This window comes from Genypterus blacodes, unplaced genomic scaffold, assembly GCF_046128005.1.
Source record: "Genypterus blacodes isolate CSIRO-AG114 ecotype Tasmania unplaced genomic scaffold, CSIRO-AGI_Gbla_v1 ptg000007l_1, whole genome shotgun sequence".
Classification (NCBI taxonomy): domain Eukaryota; kingdom Metazoa; phylum Chordata; class Actinopteri; order Ophidiiformes; family Ophidiidae; genus Genypterus; species Genypterus blacodes.
Window position 1 is genome coordinate 96,173 of NW_027466821.1, and position 20,399 is coordinate 116,571.

At 44.9% G+C, this 20,399-nt stretch overlaps 2 protein-coding genes across 2 annotated transcripts in view; one reads left to right on the plus strand and one right to left on the minus strand.

Moving 5' to 3' along the window:
- Window positions 1-5,513, minus strand: part of arl15a (ADP-ribosylation factor-like 15a) — an 83,137-nt gene extending 77,624 nt beyond the window's left edge. The window contains exon 1 of the mRNA XM_076150484.1: window positions 5,144-5,513. Coding sequence (XP_076006599.1) covers window positions 5,144-5,155 — 12 coding nt within the window. The 5' untranslated portion in view covers window positions 5,156-5,513. The remainder of the gene's footprint in view (window positions 1-5,143) is intronic.
- A 2,663-nt stretch (window positions 5,514-8,176) lies between these two features.
- snx18a (sorting nexin 18a) lies at window positions 8,177-19,874 on the plus strand. The gene is made up of 2 exons (XM_076150471.1): window positions 8,177-10,063; window positions 18,544-19,874. The coding sequence occupies exons 1-2, from the start codon at window positions 8,530-8,532 to the stop codon at window positions 18,795-18,797; spliced, it is 1,788 nt and encodes a 595-aa protein (XP_076006586.1). The 5' UTR covers window positions 8,177-8,529; the 3' UTR covers window positions 18,798-19,874.
- The last annotated feature ends 525 nt before the right edge of the window (window positions 19,875-20,399 follow it).

The following is a 20,399-nucleotide window of genomic DNA, read 5'->3' on the forward strand; positions in this document are numbered from 1 at the left end:
GTTACACACAGATAACTAATATACTTGGCTAATATTGGCCTTTGAATATCAGGCATTACTTCATCCAAAGATGTTATATGTTTGTGGTCCCATCAAGGCCATTACATTGAGACATAAATGTGCAAAATGTGCAGTAGAACTTTGACTGCAAAAGAATTTGACGGAGAATACAATGAACGGGTTACATCTGTACTTTTCACGGCAACAGATTCTCGCCTCGCTGCATTTGCAACATATTTAAGTGACGTCATCCGCGAGGTTGTCATGGAGCCGTCCCCATACTTCACTGTAAAGTGTCTGATGCATCTGCCTACATGCTGCAAAGAAAACGGACCTCAGAGCACACAAGACTTTGACAATGAGGAGATCAACTGTGTTAATCTCCAAGGCCAATAAATATAATCTCCGTCTGGGATACTGCCACTCATTCAGTTTATGTGCTTGGAAAGATGAGTCATGGATGAGATATAAAGGGTGCATCTTGTGTGAGCTTAGACTTTATCGGTTGTATTGCAAAAATAAGCCTCTCAGTCGAAATGTATTGCAGCTTAACCAGAGTGGTTACGGAATTACAGGCCGACCTGCCAACATGGACAGTGAGTCATCAACCACGGTGAAACAACTGGACACTATTTACGATGTTTCACAAGAATTTCATTTTCTGTGTGGAAATTATTTGACATGCATGGGTATTAAAGCAGATACAATCACTAAATGTCTGCTATGTTCTGATCTTCAGTCTTAAACTAATTTGTTGACCACTGATTTAAAAAAAAAAAAAAAAAAAACATACAAGAAATGGCATTCAAGCCTCACAAGTCATACAATTTCTTTTTGAAGTAGGCAGCAGTGAGACTTTTAACAGGCACATTAATGAAATGACACGATACAGATGATTCCCCCCAACAGCTGCTGTAGCATAATATTGAATACTCCATTCATAAATATGCTGTACTTCAGTCTGCCTCAACTACAAACCATTGACTGAGCCAGTTGCTAGGCACTGAGGAGAAATGCATCATTATCTATCTTCCTTTCTACGCTCACAGTTCTCTCATAAGTAAACAGCCATAATAGCCTGTTTTTTTGTAGCTTTAATTTACGTCTCACAGTAGAGACGCGCCTGTTCCACCTTAATATTATGTTAACACCCACTCAAATCGACTGAAGCCTACTCTCCATTCAGTGGCCAGGCAGCGGTGGCTGCTGCTTCACCGGTGCTTGGTCTGTACTGCTTTCAAAACACAGGGAGGAAAGATGACCACAGTGAACCGAGCTGTGTTCTGTCCCTCAGCCACACACACCACACGTCCCGACGATTGTTTGACAGACAGAAAACAGGGAGCATTTGCTTACCGTGTAAAGCCCAATCCTGCACAAGGCAAGCGAGAGCTGCATGTGCTCCGACATTGTGCTCATCAACAAGCGTTACCCCCGGCAACAAACAAGCCAAGCCTCTGGAGTAAGTGAATGGAAGGAGGAGGATCAGGAATAGCGGCGCACAACAGAGTCAGGTCAATAACACGAGTCCAGCCCCTCACCGCTTCACTGTCAGTAGCTGATATGAACAAGCCATTTTGTTTTAACCCCAGCTCATCAGAGCCGTTCGGTTTACTCCTTCTGTTCATTCATAAAAATCAAAACAACAAAAACACCGCCACAAGGAATCAGTGGACAGAGACGATCGTGCGATTATCTGGTCAGGATCTCCCTCCACACAGATTAAGGGCTCAGTGACTACTAGGGCTCCAGAATAAGTCTGCAAATTGGATTATTTAACATTCTACACCCACACACAAATCCTTCTATAGTGTACACACACAACTTCAATCAATGTATTTGAATTGAAAATAATAGCTTTCTATGTAAAGAGAAGAATGGAAGGATTGCTCAGTTCAGCTCACGGAGCTTGTGGGGATTCCAGTCACTGTTGTGGGACATGAGTTCGATACATTGAAAGAAGCCTGTCCGTTCAAGCAGAGGTGTGAGTCAGGTTGAAATGTCTCATTTTGGTCGTCTCATCTGCCACCACATGCTGACAGACCAGAGTCTCAAACTGTGATGCGTGTACCTACAATGGTACTTGAAGCAGTGATGTAAATCTTGGGTGTAAACATTTGACAGCATCAGAAAACATGAAAGACAATCAAGGTCAGTCCATTTGATATCAAGTTCCAATCCTGTGTTTTGTCTTTTCTGCTCTTTTCTACAGGAGTCATATTTTCTTCCAGAAAAGTATCTGGCTGAGAAGTCTACTAGCTCCTGTGAAGTGCTGGATAATGTCAGACAGCCAACAAAACTGGAAACAAAGTAACACTCGTCTAAAAACCCAGAGGCTTGCAAGCTGGATTCATAGAATGCCAAGAATTCCCTGTAAGCCGTTCACTCCTTGACGCTACAGTGGTGAGATGCAAGTCTGCGCTCTGATATACAAATGCTAAACCAAATAGATATGCAGAATTCCAGTCAGATACTTTACACTGATAAAAGCTTGGGCCAGATTACAGTTCGTCATCTCTCCAAAGAATGTAATTATTAGCCAAGCAACAATGCTATGTCCAGCAAGTGTGATCCTGTTTCAGAGTGAAGGCTGAGATGCCTTTTATTGCTTAGTGTAATCATATTTGGTCTCGACACAAGACCAAGGTTTGCACGCACTATCCAGAAGCCGACCATCACTGCAAGGTTGGAGATGCAGGAGTACTTTTGTGACGTATTGCTGTATGTTCTAACACTCAGAGGTCGGTTGTCGGCTCTAAAATAACACAACTGGTTTAGGTATTAGTAGATTTAGCGTTAACGGAGCGACGCATCACGGTTAGACTATGTTATTCATTCACTTCTAACCTGTCCAGAACAGAGGATGGTAAATACAGTGGAGGGGACAGTGTTTTGACAACATTTCAGGATACCAGTTGATACCAGTATACAATTCACCACGGTAAACATTTAGCAAAACACCCAAAGCTAGGACCTCCACAGCAATCAAGATGGCCTTTTCTGTGGAATCTGAGGCTGTGACATCTGGGCATCATTTGATCAATCTCTTCCTTCCTGAATGTGACCCAGATGCTGCGTGTAGAGGTGTGTGTCCTCCCCCTGACAGATGAAGTTCTGCTTTGTTATTCCTCATACCCATCATTATCATCATCATCTATGTCTGATTTACAAGCCATCTGCTAAATCCATACTGGTTGTTCTTTATCAAACAACATGAAGACTTATTCCAGCATCATCATTCTACCTGTCAGTGCATCTGACTGTTAATCATTACTGCAGCAGAAACAGCAAATGTTGTGTAAGAAACATCCAGTTGTTCGTGACAATGCCTCCGTACATCCGAGCACAAAAGATTACAGTGAAAGAGCCATAAAACCAACACGGCCCTACAAGAATAAGTTTGATAAGCAGAAAAAAGGAAAGTCTTTGTTTGCAAAAGCAGTGGCCGCTACAGTGCCGTATAGGTTTAAAGTATACTAATACAACCATTGTCTGTGATGGCACAACAAGTGTGATCTGTTCCCTGAAGCCTGGAACAAATTAGGGTCCAGGAGTTGGCCACACAGTGCACTTGTAATATGGTAAGGCTGTATCATGGCAACAGCTAGAACTAAATTCCTCTCTTGGTCCTGTCATTTTGTGTGGTCTCTTTTAACACTATGCTGACCATGCAGGAGCACGGAGCTTCCACATGCTCCAGTTCCCTGTTGAAACAGAATCCAACAGGCCAGATCTCATCCCAACTAGGCCACAGCCAAAAGGTCTAACCCTCAGACAAAAGCTTTAACAGGATACAAGTGGAATATATCAGCGTTTGGTTTTGGTATAAGAGAAGCGACAAGAGGACAGAAAGAGAGAGAGAGAGAGAGAGAGAGAGAGAGAGAGAGAGAGAGAGAGAGAGAGTTACACAGCAGGAAAGGAGGCCCTTTGCCTGGTGAGCGCCTGACCTCCAAGGACAGCCAAGCACTCGGCTCCAACAGTCCACAGAGCTACAGCTGTGCTTTTTCTCCTCTCACAACACCATTTGTAACAGAAAAACTTCAGACTACAAGGATGTACAATAAACATACTTGATGTACAGACATATGTAAAACCCCACCAAACTATTTTGGATAGAGTTTATGATTACAGGTTACTGCACAATGCTGGACGTTTGTGGTGTTAATGTTGACCTTCAATTGCTGCAGGTCAAAGACAGAATGGAGAGAGCTGGGGTGGGCATTATTATACTAACTTTCCATTAACATATAACTAAGATTACTGAATAACTTGTGAGTTTAACCGTTTTTGTTCCCCAGAAGATTCAGCCAAAAGCCGTGTTAGCACAAACACAGAGGATGCAGACATCAATCAGTTATTTTAAGTATAGCATAGTTTTGGTGAGAATTTCTGGCTAGGAGATTGAAATCTTAAGAAATGCTAAATAAAGTTCAAAGGTCATTTAAGTGTCCAACCTCTTGTAAGGCTCCCAATAAACAAGCTGATAACATGTCACACACACTGAGGCCCCTTACAGCATGACAGCACAATGTCTGCACAGCTCTGTTCCCTCTGCCTTTTTCAAGTCCATGGGAAAGCTTTAGTTATTGCTTCCTCTCTATTGTTGTACTGTTACAGCAGCACCCAACCACAGCCATACAAACTGGGCAAAGACACAAAACCAATAACATATCTAAGAGGAGTTGTGCACTGTAACGTGTCTACAGGCCACAGGTATTAAACATTCATGCACAACTGTAAGCAAGGAAAACGTGAATTTCTGCACACACACACCCTCTCTCTCACACATACACACACACTGCTTCATTCCCATACAACAGCTTTAGGCACAGTGTCAAAGAGTTTTGGGAAACATTTGCACATTAGATAGCTGAACAATGCTCGTGGTGTTTCACGTGTAAACAGTTGGAAGTGTGGGTCGACCTGTTTGACCCAGCGAGGCAACACTGACAGGCAAAACCTTCAGGTAGAAGCTAAAGCATTAGCATAACACGAAGCTCCTCTTTTGACACTTCACACAACTATTTAACACACCTGAATGACAACAAAGTCTCAACGAAGCACCCAAAAACGGAAAGGACGAAGCATATCGCCACAGCCAAGACATACAACAACAACAAGCACTTGGGTTTGTTTAACTCACCAGATAATCCATGTACCGTCGCTCACAGGCACAGCAGCACGAATCGGCTTTACAATAACTCCGGTTTTGTTTCAGTTTACAGCTAATTTGGATGGATTTGGCCGCACGTAGCTTTGTATTCCCCGCCTTTCGACAGCCACTGCAAAATAAAAACCAGCCTTTGGTGGCGTTACAAAGGGAGATTTACGCCGTCTTCCTCGCTGCTAACACGCGTTTCAGTGTACCACCGACTGCGTGTGATGGTACCGGCCCGGTCCGCTCGGTTCGTGTGTGTTTTTGCCCAGTAAAGAGCCCTCGTCCACCGGCTGACTTCGGGTTTTTATCAGTTCAGTGTTTGGTTGAGGAAACTAGCGAAACCTTCGACTCTACGTCACGCTGCTCGCTCGGAGCACGTAGCGTGGTCACGTGACCAAACACATGGGTCCTATTTTCATTCTGTAAAGGGAACGCAGCTCAAAGTCTGTCATGACATCAACTTTACTGCCTTTTCCAACTTTACTGCCATTTTTTTTAAATTTCGATTTTAAAGGTGGTCCACGCCAGCTCGATGTGTACGTTTGCTGTCATTAAGTGTTACCATAAGAGATCACAGGGACAGATCACGTTAAGCAGTTTGACGTTTCTCGATGGAAGAAGACATGTTTCTGTTGAACTGGCGACGTGACAGTATTCATCTGGGTGATGATCCCCATATCTCGTAATAACGACGTATTAAATATCCGTTTATGATATACTTTATAAATAATACATTTCTCCCACACCATCAGAAATCAACACTAAATACGCAATATTTTGTAGCTAGAGTGCAATGAAATAAATCTGGCTATTGGTCACTGCTCTATGTTGCTCATTACAATAATGGTTCTGTCGTCCACTCTAGATTTCCACATTTCTAAACTAGGTGGCTCTGTAATGAATCACAATGATTTTAATTTTCCAATTACACCCAGAATAAAACAATTGTCCTGGTTTGCTTACACATTATGAAGCACTAGCTGGTTGTCCCAGCTTTCCATATGACAGAATGCTGCTCAAATAATTGCATAAAACATTAGAATATACATAATGTATGAACGGGGATGAGAGAGTTAGTACCAACTGATTACTGTGTAGCAGTGCTGTGTTTACCCCCAGATGTGACATATAAGTGTAGATGATAAAGAAAATATCATGGAAAATATGAGGTAATAAGAGTTTGCTTATCCTAGAGTTGGTTACATTTAGTCATACGCTCAGTGAGGTGTGAGTCTTTCATCTGTTTAGGTGTCTAAAGTTGCCTCAAGATACCACAGAGAGATTTGTGAAAGAAATGAAAAGAAATGTCAATTAAAATAATCAGTCAAATACAACATTGCTTTCATTTGGGACCTACAGTCCATCTGACATTGCTGTTTCAAAAGCACAGAAAACCGCCTTTGGGTGAACAGGACCAGTATGTGAACCAGACAAGACTAAACCAAGAAGAGATAGAATCTAGCTAGAATCAGCAGGAATCTAATGAGAAGTGTAGAGGGAGCCCAGACAAAGCAATTATGAGATGTCTTCCTGATTAGAGGAAGAGTATAAATCACATGTCTCCTAATGTGATGCAGACTGCATGCTGAAGTAATATCTGTTCCCTTGAGGCCACACTCATCTTCAATATTTCATGTGCTGTGCTGTGTAGGAAATCTTCCTTGAACACAGTCAGGGGGAGAGCTGTGTGAGCTGTGTGAACTGTGTGAACTGGATGTTCTCTGCACAGGTTTGGCAAGTATAGAGAGCATGGAAAAGACAACCCAGGATATGTTACAAGTGCATAAGTATGTAGATTATTTTAGTATATGTGAAGTCAAAATCTAAAATACCAAAACCATGTTAGTGCGTTCAGTGCGTGGGTGTGAATGAATAGATCTAGTATCAATGTGTTTCAGTTTTTCATCATAAAAATTGTCGTGATGGACAGTTTTCAATTAAACGGATTTTTTTACGACAGAGGTGACGTCTCTCTCTCGTCAGGATATTGTATCTGAGCCCACTGGATGTGAGAAGAGCGACTTCTGGTGGCCTTCAAGAATATGTCACTTTGAACTGGGGAAACGAAGTATTTCACATTATTTCAAACTCATATAGTAATATAACAGGGCATGAATCATATTTAATACAAATTACTCAATTGATAAACACATTAAACCAAGAAATTAGCACTGCTGTAATTATCCATTGTTTAGGCTTCTTAATAAGACTTCTTTCTTGAATCAGTCAACATAATGCCCAGGAGGGGGCAGTATCTACCAAATTAGATCAAAGCACTGCAAAGACCTTATCAACGCGAATCTCTCTCCCAAGGGAAAATGTTAGTTTACGTGAAGAGATGTCAACTAAATACAAAATGTTTGGATGCGTTTGGTTGTGGGAGTCAAGTCTCAGTTGCTCAGCAGCAAAGTTTAAACCAGAGGAGAGTAGCCTGGGAGTGTGTAAGAGTCCATTTAGGCCATGAGACGTTTAACTCTCCATGTTCATGGGTGATGTTCTGTTTCTTAATCCCTTATGACTATCAGCCATAAACCAGTTGACAAAAATGTTTGTGTTGTACTTTCTTTGCGAAATAAATAATGAATAATTTTCTCAAATAAGTGACTAAATGGGCTGCTCACGTTTGACCGCTGTAAAGAAAAGCAAGATAACTACTGGGTTTCCTGGACTACCTAAGGTTCATTAACTAAGGGTCTCATAAATATCCTTAAACTTAACTACTGTGACCTCTGCAAAAGACAACACAATCTTTTCTGTATGGGATAAATGATCAATCTGGCTGAAGGATGTGAAGGATATGGCTTGTGTGTATTAGGGAGAGTGCTGCATTCAACAAGTAAACAAGACAGATCAGCCAACACACACACACACACACACACACACACACACACACACACACACACACACACACACACACACACACACACACACACACACACACACACAAGCGGTTGATTGGTGCTGTCTGTCGGAGGATTGCCGCATCTTCTAGCTCCACCCTCGATTATTCAGCCTAGGGACGTGCGGTTGCTGTGCGGCGCGAGGACAGAAGCGTTCGGAGCGGAGAGGAGGGAGCCGGAGAGCCGCGGAGTGTTGTGGCGGAAAATAGCCTCGCTTCAGTTCCACACACCGGAACCTCTGGAGCAGAAGCACCGCGGCGTCTGCTCGGGTTAAGCCAAGCGGACTAAGACCTCCGAGCACTGAATATAAGCGCGTTTCTACCCGCGGCGTGGCTTTGTAAGTTTGTACGCAGAGTTCCTGCTGTACTTTTGGGCTCGGCTGCCCCGCTGCGCGTCCCTCTGCCCCCGGCCAGTGCAGCTCGAAGTTAGCCCGCTGACCTCCTCCTCGTCCTCCTCCAGCGGTTGTGAATCATGGCGCTGAAAGCCAGGGCGCTGTACGACTTCAACTCTGAAAACCCCGGGGAGGTGTCGATGAGGGAGAACGAAATAGTGACCCTGTACAGCGAGCAGGACATCGAGGGCTGGCTTGAGGGGACGAACAGCAAAGGGGAGAGGGGACTGTTCCCCGCGTCCTACGTGGAGATCCTGAGGAGCGACGCCGCCTCCACGTACAACAACAACAGCTGCAGCACATCTGGGGACTCAAACCCTAATTCCCGATACGCCAATGTCCCATCATCTGGAAGCTTTGACTCCTCCTATAAAGCTCAGAATAAAATAGAAAACCTTTCTAAGCCATCAGCACCTGGTTTCACCACTTTCTCTGCTCCCCCACAACAACAGCAGCAGCTTCAGCAGCAGCAGTCCTATCATCAGACAAGCCAAGGGAGCGATGACGACTGGGACGATGACTGGGACGACAGCTCCACTGTTGCAGATGAGCCGGGGACCGTGGCGGGAAGGTACCAGGATTTTGAAGGCAATGGGCCGTCCACTTACAGAGTATCAACGTCCTCGATGTCAAGAGGGGGTAATGCACAGCAAGCCAAGAGCTCCGCCACAGTCAGCCGAAACCTGAACAGGTTTTCAACCTTCGTGAAGTCAGGAGGAGAAGCATTTGTACTTGGGGAATCATCAGGGTTTGTAAAGGATGGAGATAAGATCTGTGTGGTGATGGGTCAGTATGGACCAGAGTGGCAGGAGAACCCGTATCCCTTCTCATGTATAATTGACGACCCCACCAAGCAGACAAAGTTCAAGGGCATGAAGAGCTACATGTCCTACAAGCTGACACCTTCACAAACGCAAAACCCAGTGAACAGGCGATATAAACACTTTGACTGGTTGTACGCTCGGCTGGTGGAGAAATTCCCCGTCATCTCAGTGCCACACATCCCAGAGAAGCAGGCCACGGGGCGCTTTGAGGAGGACTTCATCTCCAAAAGGAGGAAAGGCCTCATATGGTGGATGAACCACATGACGAGCCACCCTGTCCTGGCCAGGTGCGATGTTTTCCAGCACTTTCTCACTTGCAACAGCACAGATGAGAAGGCCTGGAAGCAAGGCAAGAGGAAGGCCGAGAAGGACGAGATGGTTGGCGCCAATTTCTTCCTCACCATCAGCCCCCCTGCAGCACCGCTTGACTTCCAGGAGGTAGAGAGCAAAATTGATGGATTTAAGACTTTCACCAAAAGGATGGACGACAGCGCTTTGCAGCTCAACGCGACCATCAATGAGTTTGCCCGCAAGCAGATTACTGGTTTCAAGAAGGAGTATCAGAAGGTGGGCATGTCATTCAAGGTCCTCAGCCAAGCCTTTGACATGGACCAGCAGGGATATTCTGCTGGACTCAACCAAGCCATCTCTTACACCGGGGAGGCGTATGAATCAATAGGAGAGTATTTTGCGGAGCAGCCTGGTAAAGATCTTGACCCGATCATGGATTTGTTAGCTCTGTATCAGGGCCACCTGGCGAACTACCCAGACATCATCCACGTCCAGAAAGGTAAATCACAGCCTCACATTTCTCACTGGTTGAAAGGATTGTCGATTTATATAAATTGACCCATTCAATACTCAGCTTTTTCTCTGATCTCTCAATATGTCAGGATATTGGCAAACCTTTATTTGTAGGTGTATTTCTTTGCATATAAGAACAAACTAGGTAATGAGAAACGTGTTTATGGAGACTTTAATCAAAACAAAATGCTAATGTGTGGAACAGAAAAGGCATTAATAGACACACAATACACAGTGGAAGACACAAAGGTCTCAGAGATCTATGCAGCGATACCATGTGAGCTGGGAAACCAAATTATCACCAGCTGGATCAACACAATCAGGACAAATCACAGACCACCACAGGGAGACAACCCTTTTCCCACAACTTGGGTTCTAATCACAGGGTTCAACTCCATTTACAATTCACCACCAATAACACATAAAGTGAAAATGGGTTCACAACTCCAGTTTGCCAACCATCACTTTCATCTACAAAGAGGATCAGGAATAAGTGCCCCCACAGGTTGTACGACATGATTGTTTTGTCTAGGCTTGTCTTAGCGGTCAAACCTGACGGGACTGGATCCCAGTCAGGTTTCGATTCTAGCTGACGTGACTTTGCAAAACAAATAGGGATTGTTTGCATTGGGGAAATGAGCTCACATGCTCTGCCCCAGTTTCTCCCTGCTGATTCAGACATTCAGCTGATGTGTTACATCCTCCCTAGCTAGTCTACGTCATGCTAAATGAAGAATGTACGCCTCGGCATGCCCATCATCACACCACTGACCCAGACAAGCTTGGGGCTTCATGCTGCTGATTGGGCCATAACGTGTCCACATGTTCTCCGGGCTCTGCACAGAACGTGGATGTTAGACCTATTTAGGCCGCCCTCCCACATGAAGAGCAATGATTGTTCTCATTGTGTTGCAAAATGTCACTCCCATGAGAGGCAACACTGTTACGCAAGAGGCACAACATTGTAGAACTTTCTGTTTGGAGGGAAGTGCTGGCTGCTGTTTATTGTATATAAGGATGTAACACACTAGATTACGTCTGAAGGGAAAGACATTAGTCCGAAAATGAAATCTGCTCCATCACCATTTATGCTGTTTAATCTTTCCAAACCTGATTAGTAAAATGTGCCAAGTGAGCCATCTTGCTGTAATTAATTAAGTCTGGCTTTAACATTTCGTCTGTAATAAAGCTTTACACTCACTGGCAGGTGGAAATTGAGAGTCTTGTCCAGCATGGCGACACAGTGGCACAGCATTCAGGACATGGCCTGTGCGTACTTGCTAGATTAGAGGATAATGTCTACTAATCCTCCTCATATCGTGCATTATGATCAGTCCCACTGCCCTACCTCACTGGATTTGCATAGGAGGTCAAACAGTATCGCTCAGATCAGGACTGGAAACTGATATCGTCATCCACCAGTCAGAAAATAAGGAGGGGCAACAGCCTTCAATCCATTACTGGCTAAACTATAGACCACAGCTGAAAGTCAACATCTAGTGGGGTCCCTTCTCAAACACTGGGCCCTTTCAATTCTCAAGACATGATTTAGGGCAAACGGGATGGACTGCAATTGGAGGCGATCCTCCCACTCAGCCTTAATGCTGTTTGCCACGTAGGCTTGCATGAAGGCTTGCATGTAGGCTTACATGTAGGCCACACGTGGCGCAAATAAAAGGTGACGCAGCGTCCCACACAGTCTGGTGAGATTAGCCGAAGTGTACCGATAACCGAAAAAGTTAATTTACTGACACTAAGTGCAAGCGCTCAAATGCCGAAGCCCATTTCAGCTGATTAAGCTCGAGAACAGATGACAGAGTTCAGGGAAACAGAGGTGATGAAAATGCCGGAGGAGGAAGAAGAGATGAGCGAGCGAGCGTGTGGCAGAGAGTTTGTGCAAATGAGCTTTGATCTCTCTTTGTTTGTACTACAGTCAAGCTATTTAACTTCCAATGTGCTCCTCCGGGTCTGTATTCCCCCCCCTACACACAAATTCCTTTCATTGTATTCCTTCCAGCATCATGCGGATACATCATTACGTAATTCCTTCTGTGTATATGTTTGGGCAAAACAATTCATTGACCTCAGGATAGACGGCCTGATAGCTGCGATAATAATAAGCCTCTTTTAATTTGTCAGTTTCTGTCTTGATCCTGAGTGAAATGAGGTATTGAGTCATTTTGGCTGCAACTGTAACGTCTCCCGTGTTGTAATGGTAACAAAATGTGGAACTATCTTCAAAACTAATGTGGCCTTCACAGTGCAAATATCTCTTAAGTGTTTTTTTGTTCGTGCAACTCAAAGGCTCCTCGCAACTCGATTAGCCTGCACGTTACTGTGATGTGTTCATTGCAATTACCTTTTCAATAGGTACTTGACATTCCCTTTCTAAAGTCTACTTATGCTCTCTGTTCAGCCCCTCAGGTCTTGTAGAATTCACAGAAGACTTGACAAGCGCTAATACAGCGATGCAATCCCTGTAATTAGAGAGAGAGAGAGAGAGAGAGGGAGAGAGAGAGGCACCTGGGAGAATAGGCGCAAATTAATGAACCAGTAAGTTCGACAGCGTAAGAGTTCGCCGGCTTATTGTATGGAGGCAATATGAGCTGAACTTCTACAGCAGCGTCTCTTCATGTTGTCTGGCTGCATCTCATCACCTCTCCTTCTCTACCTTCCTCCCTCCCTCAGGCGCTACACACTGCACCCCTGCAGGTTAAGCGTCCTAATAAAACATCAGATTGAGGAAATGTCTGCAAGTGCGATTGTTCCATTATGAAGTGAGGTTTTTTTGTTGCTGTCTTTTCCCAGCATAGACACCCGACGGGAGGAAGTACTAGCGAGGCCACATCCTTGTCATAAAGCAAAGTACACATTTCCTCTGCAGAAGTGGTCTCGACTCGCACTGAATATTTACCTAGTGCCGACTGACCCAAAACTAACACTCATATTTGCGAAAGGCGTTATTGGCATGAACGTATACACTTCTGTGTACAGTGAACTCAAGACAAATTACAAAGAAAGGGATTTAGAAAACACTTTACAATTAAATAGTTATATGAACAAATATTCAGTACGTGTGTAGAACTTATACGAACAATATACGAAGTGTTGGATTGCCTGTCGCCGATGTCCGTGTGAGTGTCTTTAGTTGTTTTGGTGAAGCCCGGATGAATCTTTCCCCTGACAGGTGTAAATTTGGAGCAGTCCAGTAGGAAATGCTCCTGCCTCCACAGCGGTGTGTGTGTGTGTGTGTGTGTGTGTGTGTGTGTGTGTGTGTGTGTGTGTCTGTGTGCGTGTGTGTGCATGTGTGTGTGTGCATGTGTGTGTGTGTGAGAATCCAGCCATGATTCCTTTTATCCGCCTGCTTCTGTATCCAGGCTGTGTGTGCCGCGTCTGTACTTTGTCAGTGTCGTGCTGGAGCAGGCCAGTCCAGTGTGCTGTTGTTTTTAGAGCCAGATAACACGGTGGTTGAGGTTGTTGATTGCCGTCTCTCCGTCATTTGCCCGCTCTCAGCATTGGTTTGGGGTTTAAATGCCAACCAGACGTTTACAGGCGTAGTTAACCTAGACATTTCACTATATGGAGCTAGAAAACTTGGTCCTCTCACCTTACTGGTCATCTCTTGAGTTTGTATCACGTTTGGCGTCTGTTAGAGAAATGCATCAAAGCGACACGTTTCCCATCAGCAACTGAATTCCACTTCTAACATATAATTGGTCTCATCAGGACCCCCGACACCACACGGGTTCTTATTTGTCCTCGAGGTGACCGCTGAAACGTGAGCCCTCCCTCTGAGGGACACAGAACATCACTTTCATCGACCCGCCACCTCTCCCAGGACCCCATTACCCATTAGCGTAGCTCAGGGCCGGAACAATGCGCGGTCACCGTAAAATCATATCAGGTTTAGCTTTCAAAAAGTTACTGAGTGTTTATTTTTGTCTTGGTGTGACTTTGAAGCTGCGTACAAACATTATGGTCCAGCTCACGAGGAGGAAGGAGGGAGAAGATGCAGTTTAGACGGTTTACATTCACTGAACAAAGTCCTCACATTTGTGTTACTTCACCTCTTTAAAGAGTTGAAGACGAGTGCGGAGGCAAGTAGGACCACACCAAACTCAAGGTGAGCTGTGTTTAAAGGTGTGATAGCATTGATCTCATCTATTGACTGTAGGTCAGAGGTTATTTTAGCCACCAACATAATCAGGGGGACAACAGAGTCCGATTAGGTCTGTTTATAGGAGCAGGCAAACATGGGTGAGCCTGATTTCAAAGATAAACATCCGCAATCATGTTTTCGTAATTTGCCATCGACTGTCTAAACACTTAAAGGCCACATACAGAACAAACACAACATAGCTCAGTCTGTGTGTGTGTGTGTGTGTGTGTGTGTGTGTGTGTGTGTGTGTGTGTGTGTGTGTGTGTGTGCGTGTGCGTGTGTGTGTGTGCGTGTGTGTGTGTTCCCCTCAATTGGGTTATGGATGGATTTTAATTAAACATGGTGGATGTTTTGGTACAAAGGAGGAATGCAGGAAGACAACAGGTAATCCAGAGAGACAACAAGAAGCGAAGAAACATCAAAGGATCAAACTTGAGACTGGCTATGCTACAACAGAAGAGGAACAACGTGAGAGTATAACTACACTTACAACAAATAAGAGGAATGTGGATCAGGAGTCCTAGGTCGGGGAGAAGAGACGAGTGATTGGTGGACAAAGACACGTGTCAGGAGACGAGGGGGACATGAATAAAGGGAAACTAATCAGACACAGGTGAGGGGCATATACGCAAGGACAGGAAGTGAATTGGACAGAAACACAATAAAACAGGAAACCAAACAATTCAGGATCGTGAATCTCTCCTCTTCCATCCATACAGGCCACGCCCACTGGCACCTAACTGCATTTTCATCTTTCAGATTTTCTTTTTGAATCTTTCCCCAAAATGTTCTGTCAATTATCACAATGTGTTATTTGTAGACGCTGGACAAAAGTAACATTTTCCTACACCACTGCTTTAATTGGCTGCCGAAGTGGAGTGAATATGGCTCAGTGACTCGTCCTTGGCGGAGGTATGTTCTCTCTGAGGGCCTATTTTGGCAGACAGTATTTGTCCCGAGTTCTGTTTGTCTGGCTTTCATTATATTCAGCAAATGAACAGGAAGTCAGCTGTATTTCTCCTGACCTCATCATAGTTTTATCATCACATGCGTTCATGACACAATGGCAGCCAAACACAGGCAGACCTCCATTTAAAAGGCTGTGAGTCACTCAGCAGGTCTGCATGAAATACAGCTACCAGCTCTTTAAATGCTCTTTCTGGGCACCGCTTATGACAAATTGATGACCGAGGTGGCGAGTGGGGGGGGCTGGGGGGATCACAGGCTCGTGGCAGCACAGTGTTGCGTAACCGACCAGCCATTACGTAATAGCTGAAGCCTCTATTCACCCAGGGAGGATGTCTGCAGGGCCGTTCATCAGAGGTGTTGGGGTCACGGGACGGCTTCTTATTTACACATACACTCTATACTCTGATTAAGGTAAAAATGCAGAGTAAGCTGTATACTGTGATGGACCTCCGCCTTCATTCACTGGATATACTGAACCAGACTGCAGGTGAGGAAATGCGTGTGTAGAAGCTTTATGCTGAGTCTAAACAGATGGAGCATTTGCATATTAGTATAATAGCATACATTCACATAACCCAGGCCTGAAGGCCACAAATTCACCCAGGTCTGTTACTCGAACCAAACTAACATCACTTTGTGCTGATGTCACTCCTGTTATGCTTGTTGTTCTATGGCTTTGAAAAAGACACAATATGCCACAAAACCTTATGAATCACAACAGATGAACCTGGGAGAGAGAGTGGGTCAGTAATCAGCATTATTAGTATTATTGTTGTGGCGTGACAACCTGGATGTAGTTCTCGATAGCTGATTTGAAAAATGTATATACACTATCCAATGGTTTCAGACTGGCCCATCAAAGCACCTGATTTTCAAACAGCCAATCAAATTAATCCTAGCAGTCTGACCCTGGTGGGCGACTGAGGTCTGGCTGCACTTGTGCGGTATAAAGGTTGCCAGGCCTGAGGTCAGAGGTCAGAGTCTTTAGATCATCAAAATTCCAAACAGAAACAGGAAGCTGCATCACTGCCAAATACATGAACATGTGATATTATAGTGACTAATGCAAGACGGTAACTAAACCAGGTTAGGCCAGATTTCTGACACTGTTAAAGGTTTATTTGCAGCAATAATGTTTTATCTGAAGCTTTAGTTCAAACACTTCAATCATGTACGGATGGTGAACAGGCTTTGAGCTGCTGATTTCAGCTTTACACAGCATCTTGGTTTGGTTGTTGTGGTTTTGAAGTGGGCCTACAGCTCTAATGTACAGCAGCTCTGCACTATGCGGTACAGTCTGCTGACACTGGCTTCCACCACTGATCTCTTTGCCTCCTTCCATGAAGTCTCCATGGTAACAATTATTCCTCCCCTGTCCATTAGTGGGCTTTTAAAACACAGGAAGCCAGAGAACTTAAAGGTACAGTAAACACCTCTGGGCTCAGCCTGTGAGTCTTTGAACAGCTGTGCTGGTTCCCGTCACTCTTTCTTCCACCCCCACCGCAGACTCCCTCTTCCCTTTTTATCGTCTTTGCTTCTGTCATAGTCATAGTCAGGGGGTTGAAATGTTTTTGTCGACAATGTTTGCATATTTATGTAGCTCTATGTGCCGTAATGTACTGAATACACCGGCGCTTTGAGAGCTGTGACAGGTAGAGAGAGAGGCAACCCGGAGGCATTGTGTGTGTGTGTGTGTGAGAGACACCAGAACACACTCTGCAGTACGGCGAGCGGCTGCGGTCTTGCATCTAGAATCAACCACAACAGTTTGACAAAGACAAAGTTTTTGCTGCATGCCTGAAGGACGCAAGTTTCACCTTCACGCCGTAAAGCAAACAGACGCTCTGTGGAGTTATAGTGTTGCCCCATGGCTGCTCATACCATCCACAGAGCTTCAAACACTGCAATGTCAACACATCATTATGTATAAAGACAGTGTGTACCCATTGATTTGCGTTTTTAGGACTTGATCTGGACTAAGAGGGTCCACCTAAATCTACAAGGAGAACAGTTTTTGTCCTATCAACAGTTTCTGTTGAGGGTTGTGGCGGTGTAGGTCATCACAGGGCTGCGTACACATGGTTGAGTCGGTTTCATCCTGCTTCCTTTTGCACAAACCGATGGGCTGGGCTTTTGTATTCGCTTTATGCTGTGTCAGATAAATGTAGCTCAGCTTGATACTTTTGACTCCCAATGTTTGTTTCATGGCTCCGTCCGTAAAATATCTGTAGTTTGATCAGACATCTGTTCTTGGTAGTTTTGCTTTCATGTATCTGTTCTGTTTTGTGTCTCTTTTTCTGGATCCAGAACGTCTGTTGGCTTATTGCACACAGATCAGACAAAGCAACATTAGCATCCCTGACCGCTGATGCACTAACTGTGACATTTGCAGGTGTAAACATTGTCTCTGGATCCTCTTTCTCACAAGAATTCACCACAAAGCACAAAGCTTCCTTTGTAGAAATCAGCAACACATTCACAACCGTTGTGAGACTGCCATGTTCTTGTTCTCGTTGGTTGAGGTGTGGCAGTGCCGTCTGACGTCTTGATGTTGCTCCGTCGGCCTGCAGAGCTGCTCTGAAGACCTCTGAAATCAGAAAGGGATTTTTTTTAAACCACACAAACAACGACAACCATCATCCCCAAGCTTTGATCACATCCTGTTATTTCCACAAATACATTTTTCCAACAGTGATTTAAAAGAATTTGTGTGTGTGTGTGTGTGTGTGTGTGTGTGTGCGTTAACCAACGTGGAAATGACAAAGCACAATTTCTTGGCAGATGTGTTTCCACTACTGGCCTCACGTCAGCAGTAACAAGAACTGTATGCAGGATCTGGGAGCTCCAAAGTCATATACAGCGTAGGAGGCTTTTAAAAACCGTTAATGTCCAGTGCCAACCAGCCCGTCTGACGGGAATCAAATGCCAGCAAAATCCCCTTAAATGGGTGTTTCTGGAAGGCGTGGGAGGTGATGTAATGCCGAGGTGGATATTTTTAGACATCTGTTCTAACTATAGGCACAGGGGTTACTTCTGGTTCTCAGGCAAGAAGGATTTTTACAGTCCCAAGATTTTACTGTTGAGACGTTATAGAGTCAAAAGAAAATGCTGCTGAAAGAGTCGACATGTGGGCCGTTAAGACGTTGTGAGGCCACGATTATACACATCTGCTCAAGGGCACTACAGTAACTCAAATACTCCATAGGCCCATTTGCTGAAAACTACTTTTGGTTACTCTGAAAAGTGAAAGCAAAGATAGGGGTAATCAAGGAAGTCAGTATCAACAAAACTTCAAAGTGTCTAGATCTTCTAATTTCCTCTCTGTTCTCCCCAAACAGGAGCACTGACAAAGGTGAAAGAGAGTCAGAAGCACGTGGAGGAGGGGAAGATGGACATGGCGCAGGCGGAGGGCATCGACGAGCGCTGCAACATCATCTCCTGCGCCACGCTGGCTGAGATCCAGCACTTTCACCAGATCCGCGTGCGCGACTTCCGGGCGCAGATGCAGCACTACCTGCAGCAGCAGATCGCATTCTTTCAAAAAGTCACAGGCAAGCTGGAGGAAGCCCTGCACAAGTACGACAACGCCTAATGGACGCCGCATCGCCGGTCGCCCCCCTCTCCCCCGGTCCGTCGGCTCGGACCCCCGAGGTGATTCCATTGGCCGCGCGCCTCCCTCGGCCAGCCAGGGAAGTTTTGGCAGATCGCGGCCAACCGACGCCTACAGCCAGATGCTGCCCACTCTGCAGAGAAGGACGTTCAAGGAGATCACGCTCCAGCGATATTGAAATATTGACCAAATTCAGGGTTCTGTGGGTGTTGGCTAGATATTCAGAGGGCTGGACTTAAAAAAATTCAACCTAAGCCAACGTTTTAGTACATTCTGCACAGGGACAAAGGTTTTCTGCCTTCGGGCTTTCATAAGGATCAGCGATAGTAAAGGTGCACCGTTTGGTTCATGGCTGATGAGATGCGTATAAGCTTTTTGCCCACTGCTGTCTCCTCCTCCTCTTCCAGGGCGAGAGTTCACACGGCGCGCTGTGCTTTTAACCTTATTGCGACGTTTTTAACGGACAGCCAGAGCGCCGCCCTATTGGCTAACACACTGCCCTCTGAAACATCCAGGTAGCAGGACACAGCGTCTCCACAGCCGTCACCACTGTCTCACTGTGCCTTCTTACGCTGATCTGTATCTGGTCCTTTTGTTTACTAATGACTAAAGAAATCCTTTCTGTTACCGTATATGTAGAAATATAATCCATTTGTTTTTTAACATACCCACACATTTTACGGTCTGAGAAAAAAACAAAGAACACTGAGAATGTGAGCAGCGTCTTTTGTGGACACTTTTTGGGAGACTTATGGTACAGCCGGTGCCGGTTCTGGTCTAAAGCTTTTAAAATGGACAAAAGGAATATGGACACTTGTTATGCTCGACACGCAAAATGTTTGTCGTCAGAACGCCGCTGTCCAGGCTTTGTTTGGGGGGATTACGTCAGAAGGTAGGAGGGTAGCGGGCACCTGGCCTGTTTTAATACTGCAGTCATTGAAATAGCACACCTGTAGACAGTAATATACTGCTGTTTTTAACATTCATGTTGCTGTTTGCAACAGGAAGTGATTCATGTAGAGGCAAAGAAACCCCAATAAACTCCTCTGTCACAGTAAACTGTTGATTTCCCTGTTTGTCATCAGCTTTTTAAAATGTCATTGTTTGTGTTCACTTGATTTTCAGGTATAGATTGGTGTAGAATTAGGCCTCAAAAATCTATATTTGCATAACTGAAGTCCTTAAACTATTGTTGGGGTTCAACCATGATCATGACGTACTCTAGAATTATTAGCTGGTCAATTTGTGGTTTAAAAGCCCGTCACACACTCATACAGAGTTTATTGTTAATGACTCAGCTCGTTTAATGCGTCATCGTACCTGGAAGGGCAAAGGGATCAAACTGTGAAGCTCTGCAGATTTCCTGTGTTCCTCCCTGGAGTGCCGCTGTGCCGCATCAGTGTTTCATGCCAAGCTCATGCTCGGCTCACAGACCTGCTGACGGTGCAGAGGCGGGACGGCCAGCTGGGACATCTGGCTGCTGAGGGGACGAGAGGGAGCAGGGAAGAGCTGAACACAGTAGGAGGAGATTTTCACGAGTTGTCATCACCACCAAGAAACCCCCGTGATTTTGATCTTCTGCTT